Source organism: Actinia tenebrosa, unplaced genomic scaffold (assembly GCF_029948245.1).
Source record: "Actinia tenebrosa isolate PJP-AT-01 unplaced genomic scaffold, QUT_ActTen_1.0 PGA_scaffold10__47_contigs__length_13832649, whole genome shotgun sequence".
NCBI classification, from domain to species: domain Eukaryota; kingdom Metazoa; phylum Cnidaria; class Anthozoa; order Actiniaria; family Actiniidae; genus Actinia; species Actinia tenebrosa.
The window spans coordinates 3,156,697-3,180,442 of record NW_028292570.1 but is presented as its reverse complement, the minus strand read 5'-3'; the positions used below and the strand labels follow the sequence as shown (position 1 = coordinate 3,180,442).

Below are 23,746 nucleotides of genomic sequence, written 5' to 3'. Positions count from 1 at the left end.
TTTGGGCCCTGGTGCTAGAGGACCTCTGCCACCCCGGGTACTCTACTGTGCCACCTTACTGTGCCGCCCAGGGTACTCTACTGTGCCGCCCAGGGTACTCTACTGTGCCGCCCAGGGTACTCTACTGTGCCGCCCAGGGTACTCTACTGTGCCGCCCAGGGTACTCTACTGTGCCGCCCAGGGTACTCTACTTTGCCACCCAGGGTACTCTACTGTGCCACCCAGGGTACTCTACTGTGCCGCCCAGGGTACTCTACTGTGTCACCCAGAGTACTCTACTGTGCCACCCAGGGTACTCTACTGTGCCACCCAGGGTACTCTGCTGTGCCACCCAGGGTATTCTACTGTGCCACCCACTGTACTCTACTGTGCCACCCAGGGTAGTTTAACATGCCACCCATACTATGCTACCCACAGCATTCTATTATGTCACCAAGGGTACTCTACTATGTACAGTGTAGATATATTGAGACGTTGACTTACTTTGCATCTAAAATGAGCAGTGCCTTTCAATGTAGTATCCTGATGAACAACAGAAAACCTGATATTTATATTCTACAGATATAATAATAATAATGATGGGGAGTTCTTTCACATTGTGTCGATGCACTTTAAATTTATGAACCAAATTTTCACCCTGTATTTTACTATAAAATAATAAATTCATGAACTTCTGATTATCATGGTGAATTTTTTTCATTTTTATTTTTAATTCAGCTTTTGAAAACACCTTTTGCCTTTGAAAACTGACAGTGAGGGCCAGTGCGATTGCAATGTGATTTTAAACCTGAATAATTCGTTTTTTCTTGATTATTACATAGCTAAGATTTTTTGCATAATCAAGTTTTTTGTTACCAACTCACCTCAATTTTAGCAGGGACGACAAGAAACTTGGGATATGAATGACAAATAGCAAAGTCTAGGTTTGCTCTACTTACTCTCCATTCACTGGAAATCTGTGGAGCGAACACAAAACTCTCAGTCTGTAAATACAGGAACTCTACTGCTTTCTTGTCATTTCCATGCACATCAGTCTCAATCCATTTAGTGGGTTATTTCGATCTATCTCTGATGCAGTTCTAATCCCTCTAGTAGGGCTTTTGGACTCATGTCTTTTGGCATTTCAACAATATGCATGGCTATCGACCCATCTAACGTTTTTTTTCTATCCATGTCTCTGGCCATTTTGCTACACATCACTTTTGATCCATCTAGTAGGGGTATTCAATCAATGTCTCTTGTCTTTTTAGTATGCAGGGCTATCAATCCATCAATTGAGATTTTTTCGATCCATCTTCTCTGCCATTTCAATATGCTACTTTCAATCCATCTAGTAAGGTTTTCTTGTATCCAAATGTCAAGAAAATGGATAAAAAGACTCTTCTAGAAGGATCAAAACTGTAAAAAAAGATGGATCCATCTGATGGGGCAGAAATATGGATCCTAACCCTGAACTGGATGTTTTGAGTTTCTGAAACACTAACAGGTAATCTTACCCCTTGTCTACTGTATTCTTGATCATAGTCATACACACTCCAGTAGTCTAGTTGTATGTCAGTAGAGTGATATCTAAAAGGAAGAACATACACTCAATGGACTAACTTGATGATAGGGTGACCATTTTGGATTGCAATGCATTATGGGGTGTTTGAGGGGCAGATATAATAAGTTCATGTCAGGCTTGATGATACATTTTTCTTTATATCGCTTGGCATTTTAACAGCTCAAGAAAATGCTAAATGGTATCGAATGAGAAAAAATCAAGCTAAAGTAAGGAGTTCTTTTATAGCTTCAAATGGCCTTGACTCACTTGATGAATATTTTTGAAGGAGGGCTGTCCATTGCATTCAAAATATGAAATGCTATTCTCTGATACAGAACATTGACATAGTACGGCAAAAAACTGAAGAAAAAAAAAGACATTTAGAACCTACTTTTCATAATATTCTTTATATACAGTACATGTAAAGTATAGAACAACCTTTAAATCTTATGGCAGAGAAGAACTAGGATCGAGAAACAAGAGAGGAGACTTTTTGTCCTCACCACAGGAAGCCCAAGGAACAAAAAGACCCAAGAACATGACCTCACCACAGGAAGCCCAAGGAGCAAAAAAACCCAAGGACATGCCTGTAGAGAAGGCTAAAAAAACATACTTGTTTGCAAAGTTTGAGATTATTTTTCCAACTAAACAGGTTTATTCGACTGTCAGTAGTACTTACTTCACACTATAAAGATCATTTTGGATACTTTTCTCAGGTATTGTTGACGTTCCAGCTAAGCATGTGACACCCAGTACCCCAGATCCTGCTAGTATTCCCAGTCCTTCCACACTTCCACTACTACTACTCTTGGAGAGGACTTGGAAACTACTGTGGCTGCTACTACGGGTGATGTCATCATGGCTGCTGTTGTTTGGGAATTGTGATTGGCCACCATCTCCTGGGTACAAGAGATCAAAATAATAACATAAGACTCCAATGATAATCTAATAATGTCCTAATAATAATGGGAAGTTCTTATATAGCGCATTTATACATCATCTCAATGCGCTTTACACTTATGAACCAGTGGAGGACTTAACGGGCTGTATAATATTAAGGCGCTATTAGCAGCCATGCAGCTTAGAATCATGAGTGACTTTTTTTAATTATCTAATAATATCTTAATAAAAACCCTATAGCATTTTTTGACGATTGACGATAATACTATTTGAAGAATAATCTAATAATGTCGTAATAATATTTTAATAACATTACAATAATATCCCACTACTATGACAACAACCATAAAACATTCTAGTAATAACTTAACAATATTCTAATAATAATCTATTAATAATCTAATAATAACCAACTAATAATCTAGGTTAGCTCTTGACCCCACAAACCTGAATTTAGTCTCTCAAGCTCAGGAACAGTAATATCCAGCAACCTTTGCTCACTAGCGTCCTCTCCCTCCTCCACCGCCAGTTGATGAGCAGAGCCTGCTATAGAGTCTGGACTAGATTGGCTACTGTGGGAACCTGGCGGCAAGAAGAATACACCCAGTGCAGGCTGATGGCTATTCATGAAGGTAAGGTAGATGGTACGGAAGTCCAGGCATCGGATGGTCAGTGTTTTGACATCTGCAAATGCTGCATTTCCACCAGCTGTTCTTCGAACAACCTTGGAACAGAGAGAGTCAATACAGTACATTGATGATGGTGATGATGATGGGGTGATGGTGGTTATGATGGTGATGATGATGATGATGGTGGTGATGGGGTTAATAGTGATGGTGGTTGTGATAATTATGGTGTTGATGGTGATGATGATGGGGATGACAATGGTAATGATGGTGATGATTTTTATTACAGTACAGCCCAGATGGTGATGGTGGTGACATTAATTCCTGATGGAAAAAATAAAAAGTAATGATTTTTTTTACTTTATTTTACTGTTATTGCTCTTACTTTTTCATCTTCTCCTTTATCTACTGATTGAATGTTGTTGAGAGCCACCCACATTGACATGTCCTGTCATCAAAAACGTGCTATATATTACATGCATGAGTACAGCTGTATATGAATGTGCATATAAGTGCACTACATGTCTAGTATATGTACAGTGGCGCTCTCAGAATGTGCTGGCAGCTGCCAGAGCTCCAGCAGTTGCTTCAAAGTTAACCACCAGCTACCTTTTCTTTTCTATAAAATACTTTCAGTTCCTCATGTGGGATCCTAGCCAACTAATTCACACTTATGACCACCTACTCTGAAAGCCCTGAGCATTTTTGAATGATTACATGTGGGTGGCCATGTTGAATGGCAGGACATAAAAATCCCTTTCCTCTCTGGAATCTATTTTTTTATTATTTTATATTGATTGTATTGTTCCTGCTTCTGATTTGACTGCCGATTTGTGGTAGATAGGTAGAGGCCTGTATTTATAGACAGACTTCCTGCATGTGAGATCCCCGGGGGGGGGTACTCCGCCAGAATTTGGGTAGGGGTGTTCCGCTGGGATTCTGAAAGGGGTACCCTATTTATGACCAAAAAAATCGTATTTGTAGATCCTGTTTATGACAAAAGATATAATCAATTGCACTGAGTTCCTGTTTCAATTATCATGTCATCTCACGTATCATTTTTTTACGACCATGGTAACCAGTTTCAGTCAATACGAAAGTAGAAATCCTGAATATGACAAGAAACTCAGGAAGAATTTGGACCTTGAGTGAAATTGCATACCCTGTTTATGACAAGAAGCTCGAAAAACCATACCCTGTTCAGCGGATCATCCCCGTATAGTTCATATATGGGAGTACCCCCCCTCCCCCCCGGGGTGAGATCAAAGCAGCTTAATTCAGTTTCATGAGAATTGGAAACCTTAGATTGATATGTCCTCTAAATCAAGCTGCATTCCGACAGCATGCAGGGGGTCTATTGTCTGTTATCAATGGGAGCCCTATACTTACACAGTGACCTACGCCAACATGGCTTGATGTGTTGCACAAGATTACAAGTCTAAGAAAAAACCATGCAAAATAATTAGCAAAGACTGCAAATGAAACACAGACTGTGCAAATATAAGATATGGTTATCAAGCAGTGATATGTGTAATGGCCCCCTTGCAGACATGCTGAATAATACAAGACAATGATTGAATAGACTGCGAGCTAAGAAAAAATTCTCTCCAGCCCCTTTCCCCAGGGACTTTTGACTTGTAACCAATCTTCCTCAACCAATCGACAGAGGGACTTGAGCAATCGAGCGCTCTGAGCAATTAGTGGATTTAGCGCTATATAAATAAATATTATTATTATTAATTAGCTCACAGTCTAATGATTGAAAAGTGTAATATATGCAAAAATGACAAAAACTTAATTGGAGGAAAAGAAAGACATAAATAAATAGATGGATAGATGAATGGATGAACAGACAGACAGACAGACAGATGGACAGAAAAGGCAATAGAACATACTTAAAAACACCTTGTACGACATACAGTATAACAAATCCGAGAAACGACCCTCGACTACTAACCTAAAATCAGTCAAGTAAACCCTTCCAATTCCACGGTGCTTGCTGACTTCAACTACAACGTCCTCTAAAACCATCTCTACATGTTCTGCTTCTCCTGTAGACAACAAACATCTTACTGTTTTCTCAAGGTTTTAAATGAGCTTACATTGTAAATGTATTGTTGAAGTTGTGCAGAGTTAAAGAATTAATAAATTTAGGGGAAAATTGTACATATGACTAGTGGTTGACTAGTGACTCGTACTTGACTCGGGCTCGAACTTGGCTCGCTCAACCAAACAACTCAGTTGTGCATCCTTTAATTGACCACAGGTACTTGTTAATATTAAATATTTATATATACTAAGAGTAAAGTAAATATTTATAAAAATTTTCAATTGATTACGATATTTTCAATTGATACCGAAATGAAACTTATGTTCCGGAGTCTGGAATCAAGGAACACAAACGTGGTATTGTAAGAGTTTGAAAATTGTCTGTTTATTTAATGTACATACTCATCATGTTATTACAGCGAGACTTTGAATGCATAGTGTGTAAGTAAACTAAAATTATTGAGAGATGGTATAAGTTACAATACCTGGAAAATCAAGAATGGAATCACCAGAAACAAAAGGTAGTTCAAAGCCAGCTTTCTTCTTGCACAGCGAAAGCAGCTCCGTGTCGACATTCCACCGTGGAATGGGCTGAGACAGAAAGTGAGAAATTTACTATTTAAATTTACTAATTTATTTATTAATTTATTAACTTATTAATTAATTTGAAAATGACTTTAAAAAATGACTTAGGAATTAAAATAGAAGTGGAAAGTGGGATCTTCCCTGCTTATTATCCTGCTCTTCCCTGCTCCCAACTCAGTACATATGACACCGAGCTCGTCGGGAAAAACTAGAGCATAGCTAGCTAAAGTGGTGGTGCAATGCTGAGTGGGTTGGACGAATGGTGTAAAAATCTTAATTATGCACCTCGACCTGGTGCAATGATCGATGAAGATGATATAAAAGCTTTACCATTAACCAGAACAATAATTCATTTTCAGTCATTTTCATTACCTGCTTTGCCACTAATTGTATCTTCAAGAATATCTCCCCCGAGACATTGTCTTTAGGTGCGGCCCTCCCCAGTGGATACCACCCTGATGTAGGCTGCTCATTCAACGTAGAAATGGGTACCATCACTCTACCCATGAAGTCGTCTCTGTTTAGGGTGTCTTTGTCCCAGATGTCAATTGTAGCATAATGAATGAGGCAGCTTCCATAGTTATCGTCTAGAGAGATAATTGAAGGGAATAAATAACAATGAATTTATAGTCTTTAATGATTTTTGATATTATTTTGCATAATAGATTTCAGCTAGATTAGTAGTTCAAGCGAGTAAATTTGATCATGTCACTCCAGTTTTGATAAAATTGCACTGGCTTCCTGTCCGTTTCCAAATTATATTCAAGATATTGCTCATTGTGTACAAGTGCTTGCATGATATGGCTCCCCCATACCTGGCTGATGCTATAAAACCGAGGAAAAATTTGCGCACTCTCAGATCTACAACCATGGAGTATCTAGAAGAAAAAAGATCTCGTCTGGTGACCTATGGTGACAGATCTTTTTACGTTGCTGGCCCTAAACTGCGGAATGATCTCCCACTTCAAATTAGGAAAAGTTCTTCAATCCAATTATTTAAAAAAGAACTGAAAACTCATTTGTTCAAGAACTTTGTCTCCTCTGGTTCAAAATGAACATCAATGAACTATGACATTTCATTAATATTGTAATATACGTCTGGTATTTATTTTATTTCTTATTGTGAAGCGCCATGAATTTTGATATGTGCGCTATATGAGTTCCATTATTATTATTATTATTATTATTATTATATATCTTGCTGATCCAGTTTATTGGCATTATTAGTATTATCATCTTGTTAGAAGTTTCTTCCATATCAACATGACCTAATATCTCACCATAATCATTATCATCATCACCATACATCATACACCATCATCACTTTACTATCAGCATATACCAGCATGCATCGTTATGTTATATTACAGTACTGTAAACATATAGCACATTCAAGGTTTTGAGTAAGACAGTTTTAAAATCACTAAGATACAGTAGTTTTAACACGTGAGTTACAAATTATAAATGGTATAGGCTTCTTGTGTTTGGGATTCTCATTGTTTGGGCTTCCTGTGTTAACTCTCTAGTAAGCGACCATCTCCCATAAGTGACCACTTTCTCCTGGCCCCAGGGTGGTCGCCATCACAATTATCCTTACCATCATCACCACCATCATCATCAACTTCAACACTACCACCACCTTCATTGACATCATCACCATCACTAGATGTGATCTATCAACCACAGTCACAAACTATCAGACTGACTGACTGAATACAGACCTGTATCTGATTGGGGTATTGCTGGAACTTCAAACTGAAATGTCTCTCTCCACTCTGGATTAACAGTGGCATACTGCACAGCAGTGGTCTGTTCTTGCCCTCCAACAGACACGATACAGTATGGATCTGATTTACCATTAGGATCCATTACTGGTAGTTGGCGACCTTCAACAACTGCAAACAACAAATAGTGTATTTTACAAAAAGGCAAAAAAGTAACTAGCGTTAAGTCATAAAAAAATCTGGAATGCCTCTTCGACTAAATGGAGGATGCTATTGCCATAAACCAGCCCTATTAATATCATCTTGGATGCAACGTTAAGGAAAATGTAAAAGAAATGACATTTTCCCCATGGAATTTGTGCCATTTCTAATGCATTTTCCTCTTGCATCTAAGATACTGTATTACTCCAGTTTCGAGTTCTCTGTTACTCAGGCCTTCAGCCTCGATTTTAGCATCAGAATCGATCTGTAATCAAGGAACACAGAGGTATTGCACGAATTCAATAATGGCCTATTTTGAAAGGAAACCTTTGAAAGGGATCTATGTATCTATAGAGGTATTTTGCCATCACTTGACGGCAGCCATGTTAGATGGCAGAAACAATACAATCGTTTCACAAGAAAGAATTCAATTCCCAAAAGCAAAGGGACTTTCATTGTTATACCATCCATCCACAGGCAGCCCAAGTGATGGTGAAATACCTCTATAGTAAATGGTCTACAAGTCCTAGGTGTAACTTTTACTATAGATTCTACTTTGCTTTGCAAAATAAAAACATGGCCGGCTCCACGTCATAGCATCACATGGTCTGGGCTTGGGCTCAGGTTACTACAGTATCACACCTCCAGAAAATCCACAGAGATGCAGAGAGAATAAACGCCACCCGGCACCCCTCCTAAGTGAGCTCCCAAAAGCATGAATAAACCATACCCCCCATCCCCTCAACTAAAAAAAAATCACTATCATTTCCTGATTAACTAATAGACCTTTCCCGAATTCCCTTGCATGAACACAAAACAATGGTTTGAAGTCGAGACTGAACTTGATTCTTTTATTTGTCAAGTCCAACTTTGACTTCAAACCATTGTTTAGTGACCAGTCAAGCGAATTCGGGAAAGGTTTATTATTACCCCCCACTCATATTTAAAAAAAAAATCATTAGTGCGTGAATATGTTGAATATATCTGATAGTATATTGCCTGGAAAATACATGCTGATGATTTTGAGTGTAATATGTAACCATATCAACAGAAAATGGGGTACAAATACTAGATAAAGTACCTGAATATTTATTTATACTAAACTATTCTTTAGTTTTTATTAAACAGAACCACCTCCTCTAGCTCTTATTTTTAGTAAAATGTAGCACAATAAAGAAGAAATGTTTACAAGAGTAAGTTGTATAAAGGACTCTCTATCTACCAGAAGGACTGTTTTTATCTAAAGAAAAGTTAGTTTGCATTGCTAAAAAAATATAATGGCTGTAAATAAATGGTTAAAGGGAAATAATGGCTTATTTTATAGCTATACTACCTGTGATAGTAAGGAGTATTGTTCCTACGCCTTTCCTCTTTTGAAAAGCCATTAAACCAGACGATATTGGAGACAAATGAGCAAGATTCTGGGCAGAAGAGATGTCTGCTGTAACTGCTGAAGGCACGTAAAAATGAGACATGCTAGAGTTCTATTGACCTAACAAAAGCCAAGCAGCTCCGTGAATGATAGCTATTGTCATTTATAAGTATTATTTGAGGATAGAGTGAGTCCATGAGGAAGAAATCACGATTTACTCAACTTCAAAACAAGAGGTAGAACCCTCATCGTGCAATAGTCATCGGAGTTATTTATAACTTTACGGACAATCGTCGAAACGTTACGAAGAATGATATCATCTTCGTGAAATCTTCGTGCAAAGATCGGAAACCATAACATTTGAACTGTGATAATAGAAAGGTTAATTGAATCAAGATTAATATTTGTAGTTTTGAAATTCAAATATAAGTATATAAAAAGGTTCATCAGACAAATTTGTCTATGAATTCTCTTTTTATTTGACTGCAAAGATTAAAATATATTAGTTTTATGATTTCATATTAGTGCCAATTCTGTTTAGAAATTTTAAGGAAAAAAATTAACACATAAAGAGTCATGTGGAAAAATTATTGATAAAATTTTGGAAAAAAAAACTTGAATGACATGTTTGAAATTGCATGTCTTTTTTCCGGAATTGATTCGGCTAATGTTCGGGATTCGGAATGTCAAAACGAAAGGGCAAGGAGAAACGGAGAGGCTCGTGACAAGAGGACAAAAACAGGTATGTCCTTCATAGATGTATCCCATACAGTCGGTAGTCGCTCGTGTGGTATTATGCTAGCCCTTCACTGCTGTGTGTGGCCGTATGGAGACGTCAATGAACAAGGAATTATTAAAATTACTGGACTAACGGTTTAAAAGTGTCTAGCACGTTACCACAGCCCAGGTAAGGTATCCCTGTGGTACAGTAAGTTGACGGTAGAGACCGTGACACTGAATTAAAGACTACCTTTAAACTAATCACATCGCGGTAGATCATTAATCAGAAAATAAGAATACTTCAGCGTGGCACCCTCATAGTCAAGGCACGTCCGTACTTTGCATTCTTGACTGCTTAGAAAAAAGGCTTTCTAAGGTTTTAAACGTGAAACATTCCATATACAGTAAATGACTAAATCCCGGGCGGAGAAGCACCCCCAAAAATACTACAAATGTATGTAATTTGGTCTGTGAGAGGGCCGTGAGATGCACTCTACGCCCGTGATGTAGCCTTTTCCTCGAGACACACCGTTCCATCACAAGCCAAGCCTGTTATTCTTTATCCTTTTAGTAGGTTGTATCATCAAGTTATCGAACACGAAGCCGAGAGTAATGATGATGAATTTCTAACAGCTGCATCTATCATGGACGAAGCGACGAACAACAAGTTTAAGAAGACGTTTGGAGACACTTTATCTCGATAATAGACATGTACGTCTGAATTTAAATCAATGCGTCAAGCTTAAAATATGTATTAGCATTTCGTAAAATAGGTGTGTAACCATAAAAAAAATAAATGAGTTTGTATAGTGCTTGTTCTTGAATAAACGCCTTCAACAATTGAACATAACTCGAGAGTGGAACGAAACTATGGCATCTCTATGGCCATGAATGACGTAGAAGTAGAAATAATTTTGTAAAGAAAAGATTCGTTTGTACATTAAGAAAACTTCCTTACAATACTCCACTATTTGTCGTTCTTCTCCAAACCGCGTGCGTTTCCTTTTTTTATTTTTATAATCAAATTTTGAACACATATAAGCATCACTACTCACGTTTCCTGTTTTCATTTCAATATCATTGATGCTGTGAAACCGTACACAATATGGAATAAAGTCTTTCTTTTTACTCTCGCCTGTGGTATCTATGGTAACTGAATGACCAATCTCTTTCTGTTTTAGCATGTGATCTGGCATGGCCACTAGTCAGGGAAAATTTTTGGACATCAATTTTTACTTCCTGCTTGATAAAGATAATTCACAGATTCCCACTGAGAAGAGCCGGAACCCTTAACTCTTTCCTTTTCAAAAAAGCCCTAATTTTATAAATTTCTAAAAATAACTGCCTCAAAGCAATTCCGCAAGTATTGCCACACTTTTAACATTGATTTTAACTTGAAATACTTAAAACAAAAAAATTATCGATCCGACACTCCACTTAAGAAAAGTCCGATCCAAGGAGTTAATCCAGATCCCGAATTTCCACAATTTTGGATTTTAAGGTTAAAACTTCGAAATTCTAAAACAGCAAGTGAAATAGGTATCAATGGTGTAATTTGTTATGCTTTATTCCTGAAATAAGTAATGATTTTACGAGCATCAAATATATCGCTCACAAGCCATCTGTACTCCATTACTCAAACCTTCCCCTCCCCTAAGAGTTTAGGTATTACAATTGCACTTCCTGTACTAAATATATAGTAGCTACGATTAGGAGTTTTTTTGAGCATTTGAATCAATAAGTCAAACTTCGGGTCATCCAGATCCTATATACAATCAAGGATCCTCTTAAACACGGTCATTTGAAAAAAGGACATACTCTTAAATACGGTCATTTAAAAAAGGATACTCTTAAATACGGTTATTTCAAAGAAGGATACTTTTAAATACGTACGGTGAAGGATACTCTTAAATACGGTCATATAAAAGAAGAATACACTTAGATACAGTCAATTGAAAAAATGATGCTCTCACGTACTTAATAATACGATCATTTTAAAAGGGGATACTTTAAAAGCCAAGGTAGTTCCAAAAACTAGTTCCAAGCTAGTTCCAAGCTAGTTCCAAAACTAGTCGTCATCTACTTTTAAATAGGGTCACTTGAAAAGGTCCATTCACTGGATGTGAACTCCATTAAACCATGATTATTTCACATCCAGTGAAAGGACCTTTTTCATAACCGGAAAAGAATTTTTCACCTTCAGTTCTATTTCACTGAACCTTGAGTCTTTCACAACCATACACTGAATCTACCTTTTATTGTTTTATCAAACAAAAAGGGCTAGGAATTAAAGACGATGGCTTTCAAATGAGTTTTAAACGTAAATCATTCAAGATAAATATCATGACTACTTCCCGGGCGGAGAAGCACCTCATAAATTACTATAAATGTATGTAATTTGGTGTGTGAGGGGCCCGTAAGATGCTCTCTACGCCCGTGATATAGTCTTTTTTTAAAAACACACCATTCAATCACCAGTCTAGCTTATATTCTTTACCTTGTAGTTCGTTGTAACATCCATGAAGATCTTTGGTCAAAAAATTTTACTTTACATGAGGGCTTTTTAGAAGTGAAGTAATGTCCATCGTTGCTTATGTTCGATTGAGTACAGAGGGCCTAGACAGGAGATCATTAAAAAATGAAATTCTCACATTCGCACCTAAAATTCACTTGTTCAAAATCGATCCACTATCGAATACGGTAAAGAAAATTGTGTTTTTAAGTCAATAAAGTAAAGAGGAAAAAATGGTCAAAAATCCAGTATTCTGCCCATACATTCCCCTATAAACGCTTTTTGCAGGACAGGGAAGGACTTGTACTAAGAAATCTTGAATTTCTCTGCCTGTACATCCACTACAGGCATAAATTAAAAAGTTTATTCAACTTTCATCATCTAGCATCTCATCCAGATAGATAGATTGCTAATATCCAGAAAAACCAAAGAGGATAAAGCCGTTGTTTGTGTTACTTGCTAGCCTCTTGTCTGCCATCTTTCTTGTTCGATTGAGTACAGAGGGCCTAGAAAGGAGATCATTGAAAAATGGAGTTCTGACATTCGCACCTAAAATTCACTGGTCCAAAATCGATCAACTATCGAATACGGTAAAGAAAATCGTTTTCTTAAGTCAATAAAGTAAAGAGGAAAAAATGGTCAAAAATCCAGTATTCTGCCAATACATTCCCTTATAAACGCTTTTTGCAGGACAGGGAAGGACTTGTACTAAGAAATCTTGAATTTCTCTGCCTGTACATCCACTACAGGCATAAATTAAAAAGTTTATTCAACTTTCATCATCTGGCATCTTATCGAGATAGATATTTTGCGTGTAACCAGAAAAACCAAAGAGGATAAAGCCGTTGTTTGGGGTTGTTAATAGCCTCTTGTCTGCCATCTTTCTTGTTCGATTGAGTACATAGGGCCTAGCAAGGAGATCATTGAAAAATGGAGTTCTGACATTCGCACCTAAAATTCACTGGTCTAAAATCGATCCACTATCGAATACGGTAAAGAAAATCGTTTTTTTAAGTCAATAAAGTAAAGAGGAAAAAATGGTCAAAAATCCAGTATTCTGCCCATACATTCCCTTATAAACGCTTTTTGCAGGACAGGGAAGGACTTGTACTAAGAAATCTTGAATTTCTCTGCCTGTACATCCACTACAGGCATAAATTAAAAAGTTTATTCAACTTTCATCATCTAGCATCTATTCCAGATAGATAGATTGCTAATATCCAGAAAAACCAAAGAGGATAAAGCCGTTGTTTGTGTTACTTGCTAGCCTCTTGTCTGCCATCTTTCTTGTTCGATTGAGTACAGAGGGCCTAGCAAGGAGTTCATTGAAAAATGAAGTTCTGACATTCGCACCTAAAATTCACTTGCCCAAAATCGATCCACTATCGAATACGGTAAAGAAAATCGTGTTTTTAAGTCAATAACGTAAAGAGAAAAAAATGGTCAAAAATCCAGTATTCTGCCCATACATTCCCTTATAAACGCTTTTTGCAGGACAGGGAAGGACTTGTACTAAGAAATCTTGAATTTCTCTGCCTGTACATCCACTACAGGCATAAATTAAAAAGTTTATTCAGCTTTCATCATCTAGCATCTCATCCAGATAGATATTTTGCGGGTAACCAGAAAAACCAAAGAGTACAAAGCCGTTGTTTGGGGTTGTTGATAGCCTCTTGTCTGCCATCTTTCTTGTTCGATTGAGTACAGAGGGCCTAGCAAAGGGGTCATTGAAAAATGGAGTTCTGACATTCGCACCTAAAATTCACTGGTCTAAAATCGATCCACTATGGAAAACGGTAAAGAAAATCGTTTTTTTAAGTCAATAAAGTAAAGAGGAAAAAATGGTCAAAAATCCAGTATTCTGCCCATACATTCCCTTATAAACGCTTTTTGCAGGACAGGTAAGGACTTGTACTAAGAAATCTTGAATTTCTCTGCCTGTACATCCACTACAGGTATAAATTAAAAAGTTTATTCAGCTTTCATCATCTAGCATCTCATCCAGATAGATAGATTGCTAATATCCAGAAAAACCAAAGAGGATAAAGCCGTTGTTTGTGTTACTTGCTAGCCTCTTGTCTGCCATCTTTCTTTTTCGATTGAGTACAGAGGGCCTAGCAAGGAGATCATTGAAAAATGGAGTTCTGACATTCGCACCTAAAATTCACTGGTCTAAAATCGATCCACTATCGAATACGGTAAAGAAAATCGTTTTTTTAAGTCAATAAAGTAAAGAGGAAAAAATGGTCAAAAATCCAGTATTCTGCCCATACATTCCCTTATAAACGCTTTTTGCAGGACAGGGAAGGACTTGTACTAAGAAATCTTGAATTTCTCTGCCTGTACATCCACTACAGGTATAAATTAAAAAGTTTATTCAGCTTTCATCATCTAGCATCTCATCCAGATAGATATTTTGCGGGTAACCAGAAAAACCAAAGAGTACAAAGCCGTTGTTTGGGGTTGTTGATAGCCTCTTGTCTGCCATCTTTCTTGTTCGATTGAGTACAGAGGGCCTAGCAAGGGGGTCATTGAAAAATGGAGTTCTGACATTCGCATCTAAAATTCACTGGTCCAAAATAGATCCACTATGGAAAACGGTAAAGAAAATCGTGTTTTTAAGTCAATAACGTAAAGAGAAAAAAATGGTCAAAAATCCAGTATTCTGCCCATACATTCCCTTATAAACGCTTTTTGCAGGACAGGGAAGGACTTGTACTAAGAAATCTTGAATTTCTCTGCCTGTACATCCACTACAGGCATAAATTAAAAAGTTTATTCAACTTTCATCATCTAGCATCTCATCCAGATAGATAGATTGCTATTAACCAGAAAAACCAAAGAGGATAAAGCCGTTGTTTGGGGTTGTTGATAGCCTCTTGTCTGCCATCTTTCTTGTTCGATTGAGTACAGAGGGCCTAGCAAGGAGATCATTGAAAAATGAAATTCTCACATTCGCACCTAAAATTCACTTGCCCAAAATCGATCCACTATCGAATACGGTAAAGAAAATCGTGTTTTTAAGTCAATAACGTAAAGAGAAAAAAATGGTCAAAAATCCAGTATTCTGCCAATACATTCCCTTATAAACGCTTTTTGCAGGACAGGGAAGGACTTGTACTAAGAAATCTTGAATTTCTCTGCCTGTACATCCACTACAGGCATAAATTAAAAAGTTTATTCAACTTTCATCATCTAGCATCTCATCCAGATAGATAGATTGCTATTAACCAGAAAAACCAAAGAGGATAAAGCCCTTGTTTGGGGTTGTTGATAGCCTCTTGTCTGCCATCTTTCTTGTTCGATTGAGTACAGAGGGCCTAGCAAGGGGGTCATTGAAAAATGAAGTTCTGACATTCGCCCCGAAAATTCACTGGTCCAAAATCGATCCGCTATCGAAAACGGTAAAGAAAATCGTGTTTTAAAGTCAATAACGTAAAGAGAAAAAAAAGGTCAAAAATCCAGTATTCTGCCAATACATTCCCTTATAAACGCTTTTTGCAGGACAGGGAAGGACTTGTACTAAGAAATCTTGAATTTCTCTGCCTGTACATCCACTACAGGCATAAATTAAAAAGTTTATTCAACTTTTATCATCTAGCATCTCATCCAGATAGATAGATTGCTATTAACCAGAAAAACCAAAGAGGATAAAGCCGTTGTTTGGGGTTGTTGATAGCCTCTTGTCTGCCATCTTTCTTGTTCGATTGAGTACAGAGGGTCTAGCAAGGGGTTCATTGAAAAATGAAGTTCTGACATTCGCATCTAAAATTCACTGGTCTAAAATCGATCCACTATCGAAAACGGTAAAGAAAATCGTGTTTTTAAGTCAATAACGTAAAGAGCAAAAAAATGGTCAAAAATACAATATTCTGCCCATACATTCCCTTATAAATACTTTTTGAATGACAGGGAAGAAGTTGTACTACGAAATCTTGAATTTCTCTGCCTGTACATCTACTAGAGACATAAATTAAAAAATTTATTTAACTTTCATCATCTAGCATCTCATCCAGATAGATAGATTGCTAATATCCAGAAAAACCAAAGAGGATAAAGCCGTTGTTTGTGTTACTTGCTAGCCTCTTGTCTGCCATCTTTCTTTTTCGATTGAGTACAGAGGGCCTAGCAAGGAGATCATTGAAAAATGGAGTTCTGACATTCGCACCTAAAATTCACTGGTCTAAAATCGATCCACTATCGAATACGGTAAAGAAAATCGTTTTTTTAAGTCAATAAAGTAAAGAGGAAAAAATGGTCAAAAATCCAGTATTCTGCCCATACATTCCCTTATAAACGCTTTTTGCAGGACAGGGAAGGACTTGTACTAAGAAATCTTGAATTTCTCTGCCTGTACATCCACTACAGGCATAAATTAAAAAGTTTATTCAACTTTTATCATCTAGCATCTCATCCAGATAGATAGATTGCTATTAACCAGAAAAACCACAGAGGAAAAAGCCGTTGTTTGTGTTACTTGCTAGCCTCTTGTCTGCCATCTTTCTTGTTCGATTGAGTACAGAGGGTCTAGCAAGGAGATCATTGAAAAATGAAGTTCTGACATTCGCATCTAAAATTCACTGGTCCAAAATCGATCCACTATCGAAAACGGAAAAGAAAATCGTGTTTTTAAGTCAATAACGTAAAGAGCAAAAAAATGGTCAAAAATACAATATTCTGCCCATACATTCCCTTATAAATACTTTTTGAATGACAGGGAAGAAGTTGTACTACGAAATCTTGAATTTCTCTGCCTGTACATCTACTAGAGACATAAATTAAAAAATTTATTTAACTTTCATCATCTAGCATCTCATCCAGATAGATAGATTGCTAATATCCAGAAAAACCAAAGAGGATAAAGCCGTTGTTTGTGTTACTTGCTAGCCTCTTGTCTGCCATCTTTCTTGTTCGATTGAGTACAGAGGGCCTAGCAAAGGGGTCATTGAAAAATGGAGTTCTGACATTCGCACCTAAAATTCACTGGTCTAAAATCGATCCACTATCGAATACGGTAAAGAAAATCGTTTTTTTAAGTCAATAAAGTAAAGAGGAAAAAATGGTCAAAAATCCAGTATTCTGCCCATACATTCCCTTATAAACGCTTTTTGCAGGACAGGGAAGGACTTGTACTAAGAAATCTTGAATTACTCTACCTGTACATCCACTAGAGCCATAAATTAAAAAGTTTATTCAACTTTCATCATCTCGCATCTTATTCAGATAGATAGATTGCTATTAACCAGAAAAACCAAAGAGGATAAAGCCGTTGTTTGGGGTTGTTGATAGCCTCTTGTCTGCCATCTTTCTTGTTCGATTGAGTACAGAGGGCCTAGCAAGGAGATCATTGAAAAATGAAATTCTCACATTCGCACCTAAAATTCACTTGCCCAAAATCGATCCACTATCGAATACGGTAAAGAAAATCGTGTTTTTAAGTCAATAACGTAAAGAGAAAAAAATGGTCAAAAATCCAGTATTCTGCCAATACATTCCCTTATAAACGCTTTTTGCAGGACAGGGAAGGACTTGTACTAAGAAATCTTGAATTTCTCTGCCTGTACATCCACTACAGGCATAAATTAAAAAGTTTATTCAACTTTCATCATCTAGCATCTCATCCAGATAGATAGATTGCTATTAACCAGAAAAACCAAAGAGGATAAAGCCGTTGTTTGGGGTTGTTGATAGCCTCTTGTCTGCCATCTTTCTTGTTCGATTGAGTACATAGGGCCTAGCAAGGAGATCATTGAAAAATGGAGTTCTGACATTCGCATCTAAAATTCACTGGTCCAAAATCGATCCACTATCGAAAACGGTAAAGAAAATCGTGTATTTAAGTCAATAACGTAAAGAGCAACATATGGTCAAAAATCCAGTATTCTGCCCATACATTCCCTTATAAACGCTTTTTGCAGGACAGGGAAGGACTTGTACTAAGAAATCTTGAATTACTCTACCTGTACATCCACTAGAGCCATAAATTAAAAAGTTTATTCAACTTTCATCATCTCGCATCTTATTCAGATAGATAGATTGCTATTAACCAGAAAAACCAAAGAGGATAAAGCCCTTGTTTGGGGTTGTTGATAGCCTCTTGTCTGCCATCTTTCTTGTTCGATTGAGTACAGAGGGCCTAGCAAGGGGGTCATTGAAAAATGAAGTTCTGACATTCGCCCCGAAAATTCACTGGTCCAAAATCGATCCGCTATCGAAAACGGTAAAGAAAATCGTGTTTTAAAGTCAATAACGTAAAGAGAAAAAAATGGTCAAAATCCAGTATTCTGCCAATACATTCCCTTATAAACGCTTTTTGCAGGACAGGGAAGGACTTGTACTAAGAAATCTTGAATTTCTCTGCCTGTACATCCACTACAGGCATAAATTAAAAAGTTTATTCAACTTTTATCATCTAGCATCTCATCCAGATAGATAGATTGCTATTAACCAGAAAACCAAAGAGGATAAAGCCGTTGTTTGGGGTTGTTGATAGCCTCTTGTCTGCCATCTTTCTTGTTCGATTGAGTACAGAGGGTCTAGCAAGGGGTTCATTGAAAAATGAAGTTCTGACATTCGCATCTAAAATTCACTGGTCTAAAATCGATCCACTATCGAAAACGGTAAAGAAAATCGTGTTTTTAAGTCAATAACGTAAAGAGCAAAAAAATGGTCAAAAATACAATATTCTGCCCATACATTCCCTTATAAATACTTTTTGAATGACAGCGAAGAAGTTGTACTACGAAATCTTGAATTTCTCTGCCTGTACATCTACTAGAGACATAAATTAAAAAATTTATTTAACTTTCATCATCTAGCATCTCATCCAGATAGATAGATTGCTAATATCCAGAAAAACCAAAGAGGATAAAGCCGTTGTTTGTGTTACTTGCTAGCCTCTTGTCTGCCATCTTTCTTTTTCGATTGAGTACAGAGGGCCTAGCAAGGAGATCATTGAAAAATGGAGTTCTGACATTCGCACCTAAAATTCACTGGTCTAAAATCGATCCACTATCGAATACGGTAAAGAAAATCGTTTTTTTAAGTCAATAAAGTAAAGAGGAAAAAATGGTCAAAAATCCAGTATTCTGCCCATACATTCCCTTATAAACGCTTTTTGCAGGACAGGGAAGGACTTGTACTAAGAAATCTTGAATTACTCTACCTGTACATCCACTAGAGCCATAAATTAAAAAGTTTATTCAACTTTACATCATCTAGCATCTTATTCAGATAGATAGATTGCTATTAACCAGAAAAACCAAAGAGGATAAAGCCGTTGTTTGGGGTTGTTGATAGCCTCTTGTCTGCCATCTTTCTTGTTCGATTGAGTACAGAGGGTCTAGCAAGGGGTTCATTGAAAAATGAAGTTCTGACATTCGCATCTAAAATTCACTGGTCCAAAATCGATCCACTATCGAAAACGGTAAAGAAAATCGTGTATTTAAGTCAATAACGTAAAGAGCAACATATGGTCAAAAATCCAGTATTCTGCCCATACATTCCCTTATAAACGCTTTTTGCAGGACAGGGAAGGACTTGTACTAAGAAATCTTGAATTACTCTACCTGTACATCCACTAGAGCCATAAATTAAAAAAGTTTATTCAACTTTCATCATCTCGCATCTTATTCAGATAGATAGATTGCTATTAACCAGAAAAACCAAAGAGGATAAAGCCCTTGTTTGGGGTTGTTGATAGCCTCTTGTCTGCCATCTTTCTTGTTCGATTGAGTACAGAGGGCCTAGCAAGGGGGTCATTGAAAAATGAAGTTCTGACATTCGCCCCGAAAATTCACTGGTCCAAAATCGATCCGCTATCGAAAACGGTAAAGAAAATCGTGTTTTAAAGTCAATAACGTAAAGAGAAAAAAATGGTCAAAAAATCCAGTATTCTGCCAATACATTCCCTTATAAACGCTTTTTGCAGGACAGGGAAGGACTTGTACTAAGAAATCTTGAATTTCTCTGCCTGTACATCCACTACAGGCATAAATTAAAAAGTTTATTCAACTTTTATCATCTAGCATCTCATCCAGATAGATAGATTGCTATTAACCAGAAAAACCAAAGAGGATAAAGCCGTTGTTTGGGGTTGTTGATAGCCTCTTGTCTGCCATCTTTCTTGTTCGATTGAGTACAGAGGGTCTAGCAAGGGGTTCATTGAAAAATGAAGTTCTGACATTCGCATCTAAAATTCACTGGTCCTAAAATCGATCCACTATCGAAAACGGTAAAGAAAATCGTGTTTTTAAGTCAATAACGTAAAGAGCAAAAAAATGGTCAAAAATACAATATTCTGCCCATACATTCCCTTATAAATACTTTTTGAAGGACAGGGAAGAAGTTGTACTACGAAATCTTGAATTTCTCTGCCTGTACATCTACTAGAGACATAAATTAAAAATTTATTTAACTTTCATCATCTAGCATCTCATCCAGATAGATAGATTGCTAATATCCAGAAAAACCAAAGAGGATAAAGCCGTTGTTTGTGTTACTTGCTAGCCTCTTGTCTGCCATCTTTCTTTTTCGATTGAGTACAGAGGGCCTAGCAAGGAGATCATTGAAAAATGGAGTTCTGACATTCGCACCTAAAATTCACTGGTCTAAAATCGATCCACTATCGAATACGGTAAAGAAAAATCGTTTTTTTAAGTCCAATAAAGTAAAGAGGAAAAAATGGTCAAAAAATCCAGTATTCTGCCAATACATTCCCTTATAAACGCTTTTGCAGGACAGGGAAGGACTGGTAACTAAGAAATCTTGAATTTCTCTGCCTGTACATCCACTACAGGCATAAATTAAAAAGTTTATTCAACTTTCATCATCTGGCATCTTATCGAGATAGATATTTGCGTGTAACCAGAAAAACCAAAGAGTACAAAGCCGTTGTTTGGGGTTGTTGATAGCCTCTTGTCTGCCATCTTTCTTGTTCGATTGAGTACATAGGGCCTAGCAAGGAGATCATTGAAAAAATGGAAGTTCTGACAATTCGCATCTAAAATTCACTAGTCCAAAATCGATCCACTATCGAAAACGGTAAAGAAAATCGTGTATTTAAGTCAATAACGTAAAGAGCAACAATGGTCAAAAATCCAGTATTCTGCCCATACATTCCCTTATAAACGCTTTTTGCAGGACAGGGAAGGACTTGTACTAAGAAATCTTGAATTACTCTACCTGTACATCAACTAGAGCCATAAATTAAAAAGTTTATTCAACTTACATCATCTAGCATCTTATTCAGATAGATAGATTGCTATTAACCAGAAAAACCAAAGAGGATAAAGCCGTTGTTTGGGTTGTTGATAGCCTCTTGTCTGATATCTTTCTTGTTCGATTGAGTACAGAGGGCCTAGCAAGGGGGTCATTGAAAAATGAAGTTCTGACATTCGCCCCGAAAATTCACTGGTCCAAAATCGATCCGCTATCGAAAACGGTAAAGAAAATCGTGTTTTAAAGTCAATAACGTAAAGAGAAAAAAAATGGTCAAAAATACAATATTCTGACCATAGATTCCCTTATAAATACATTTGAAGGACAGGGAGGGAAGTTGTACTGCGAAATCTTGAATTTCTCTGCCTGTACCTCTACTAGAGACATAAATTAAAAAAATTTATTTAACTTTCATGATCTAGGCATCTCATCCAGATAGATAGATTGCTAATATCCAGAAAAACCAAAGAGGATAAAGCCGTTGTTTGTGTTACTTGCTAGCCTCTTGTCTGCCATCTTTCTTGTTCGATTGAGTACAGAGGGTCTAGCAAGGAGATCATTGAAAAATGAAGTTCTGACATTCGCATCTAAAATTCACCTTGTTCCAAAATCGATCCACTATCGAAAACGGTAAAGAAATCGTGTTTTTAAGTCAATAACGTAAAGAGGAAAAAATGTTCAAAATACAATATTTGCCCATACATTCCCTTATAAACGCTTTTTGCAAGACAAGGAAGGAGTTGAACTACCAAATCTTGAATTTCTCTGCCTGTACATCCACTACAGGCATAAATTAAAAAGTTTATTCAACTTTCATCATCTAGCATCTCATCCAGATAGATAGATTGCTAATATCCAGAAAAACCAAAGAGGATAAAGCCGTTGTTTGTGTTACTTGCTAGCCTCTTGTCTGCCATCTTCTTGTTCGATTGAGTACAGAGGGTCCTAGCAAGGGGGTCATTGAAAAATGGGAGTTCTGACATTCGCATCTAAAATTCACTTGTCCAAAATCGATCCACTATCGACTACGGTAAAGAAAATCGTGTTTTAAGTCAATAACGTAAAGAGAAAAAAATGGTCTAAAAATCCAGTATTCTGCCAATTACATTCCCTTATAAACGCTTTTTGCAGGACAGGGAAGGACTTGTACTAAGAAATCTTTGAATTTCTCTGCCTGTACATCCTCTACAGGCATAAATTAAAAAGTTTATTCAACTTACATCATCTAGCATTCTTATTCAGATAGATAGATTGCTATTAACCAGAAAACCAAAGAGGATAAAGCCGTTGTTTGGGGTTGTTGATAGCCTCTTGTCTGCCATCTTTCTCGTTCGATTGAGTACAGAGGGTCTAGCAAGGGGGTCATTGAAAAATGAAAGTTCCTGACATTCGCCGCCGAAAATTCACTGGTCCAAAATCGATCCGCTATCGAAAACGGTAAAGAAAATCGTGTGTTAAAGTCAATAACGTAAAGAGAAAAAATGGTCAAAAATACAATATTCTGACCATAATTCCCTTATAAAATACATTTTGAAGGACGAGAGGAAGTTGACAACGAATCTTTATTTCTCTGCCCTGTACTCTACTAGAGGCATAAATTAAAAAGTTTATTCAACTTTATCATCTAGCATCTCATCCATATAGATAGATTGCTATTAACGCAAGAAAAACCACAGGAAAAAGCCGTTGTTTTTGTTACTTGCTATCCTCCTTGTCTGCCAATCGTTCTTGTTCGACTTGAGTACAAGGGCCTAGCCAGGAGATCATTGAAATGAAGTTCTGACATTCGCATCTAACTTCACTTGTCCAAAACGATCCACTTCGAACCGGTAAAGAAGCTCGGGTTTTAAAGTCAATAACGTAAAGAGTAAAAAATGTTCAAAAATACAATATTTGCCCATCACATTCCCTTATAAACGCTTTTTGGCAAGAAGGGAAGGAGTTGAACTAAACCAACTCTGAATTCTCTGGCCTGTAGATCCACTACAGGCATAAATTAAAAAGTTTTATTCAACTTTCATCATCTAGCATCTCATCCGATAGATAGTGATTGGCTAATATCCAGAAAACAAATGAGGAAAAGCGTTGTTTTTGGTACTTTGCTAGCCTCTTTTCTGCCATCCTTTCTTGTTCGTGAGTACAGAGGCCTATCAGGGGGTCATTGAAAATGAGTTCTGACATGCGCAGCTAAAAATTCACTGTCCAAAATCGATCCACTATCGAATACGGATAAAGAACATCGTGTTTTTACTCAATAACGTAAAGGGGGAAAAAATGGTCAAAAATCCAGTATTC

The 23,746-nt window shown here is 37.1% G+C and overlaps 1 protein-coding gene across 3 annotated transcripts in view; it reads right to left on the bottom strand.

Annotated features, from left to right (window-relative positions):
• Nucleotides 1-23,746, bottom strand: part of LOC116305818 (uncharacterized) — a 74,728-nt gene that overhangs the window by 7,201 nt on the left and 43,781 nt on the right. For 2 of the 3 annotated variants that reach the window (XM_089026518.1, XM_089026520.1), the window contains exons 1-13: nucleotides 8,962-9,253; nucleotides 7,425-7,598; nucleotides 6,076-6,290; nucleotides 5,604-5,709; nucleotides 5,027-5,120; nucleotides 4,459-4,507; nucleotides 3,455-3,517; nucleotides 2,891-3,167; nucleotides 2,223-2,442; nucleotides 1,811-1,903; nucleotides 1,497-1,569; nucleotides 864-956; nucleotides 484-522 (exon numbers count right to left, since the gene is read on the bottom strand). In XM_089026518.1, the coding sequence (XP_088882644.1) occupies nucleotides 484-522; nucleotides 864-956; nucleotides 1,497-1,569; nucleotides 1,811-1,903; nucleotides 2,223-2,442; nucleotides 2,891-3,167; nucleotides 3,455-3,517; nucleotides 4,459-4,507; nucleotides 5,027-5,120; nucleotides 5,604-5,709; nucleotides 6,076-6,290; nucleotides 7,425-7,598; nucleotides 8,962-9,103 (1,638 nt within the window). In that variant the 5' untranslated portion in view covers nucleotides 9,104-9,253. Of the gene's footprint in view, nucleotides 1-483; nucleotides 523-863; nucleotides 957-1,496; nucleotides 1,570-1,810; nucleotides 1,904-2,222; nucleotides 2,443-2,890; nucleotides 3,168-3,454; nucleotides 3,518-4,458; nucleotides 4,508-5,026; nucleotides 5,121-5,603; nucleotides 5,710-6,075; nucleotides 6,291-7,424; nucleotides 7,599-8,961; nucleotides 9,254-23,746 lie in introns of those variants that run through there. The other variant, XM_089026519.1, reaches the window with a different exon arrangement.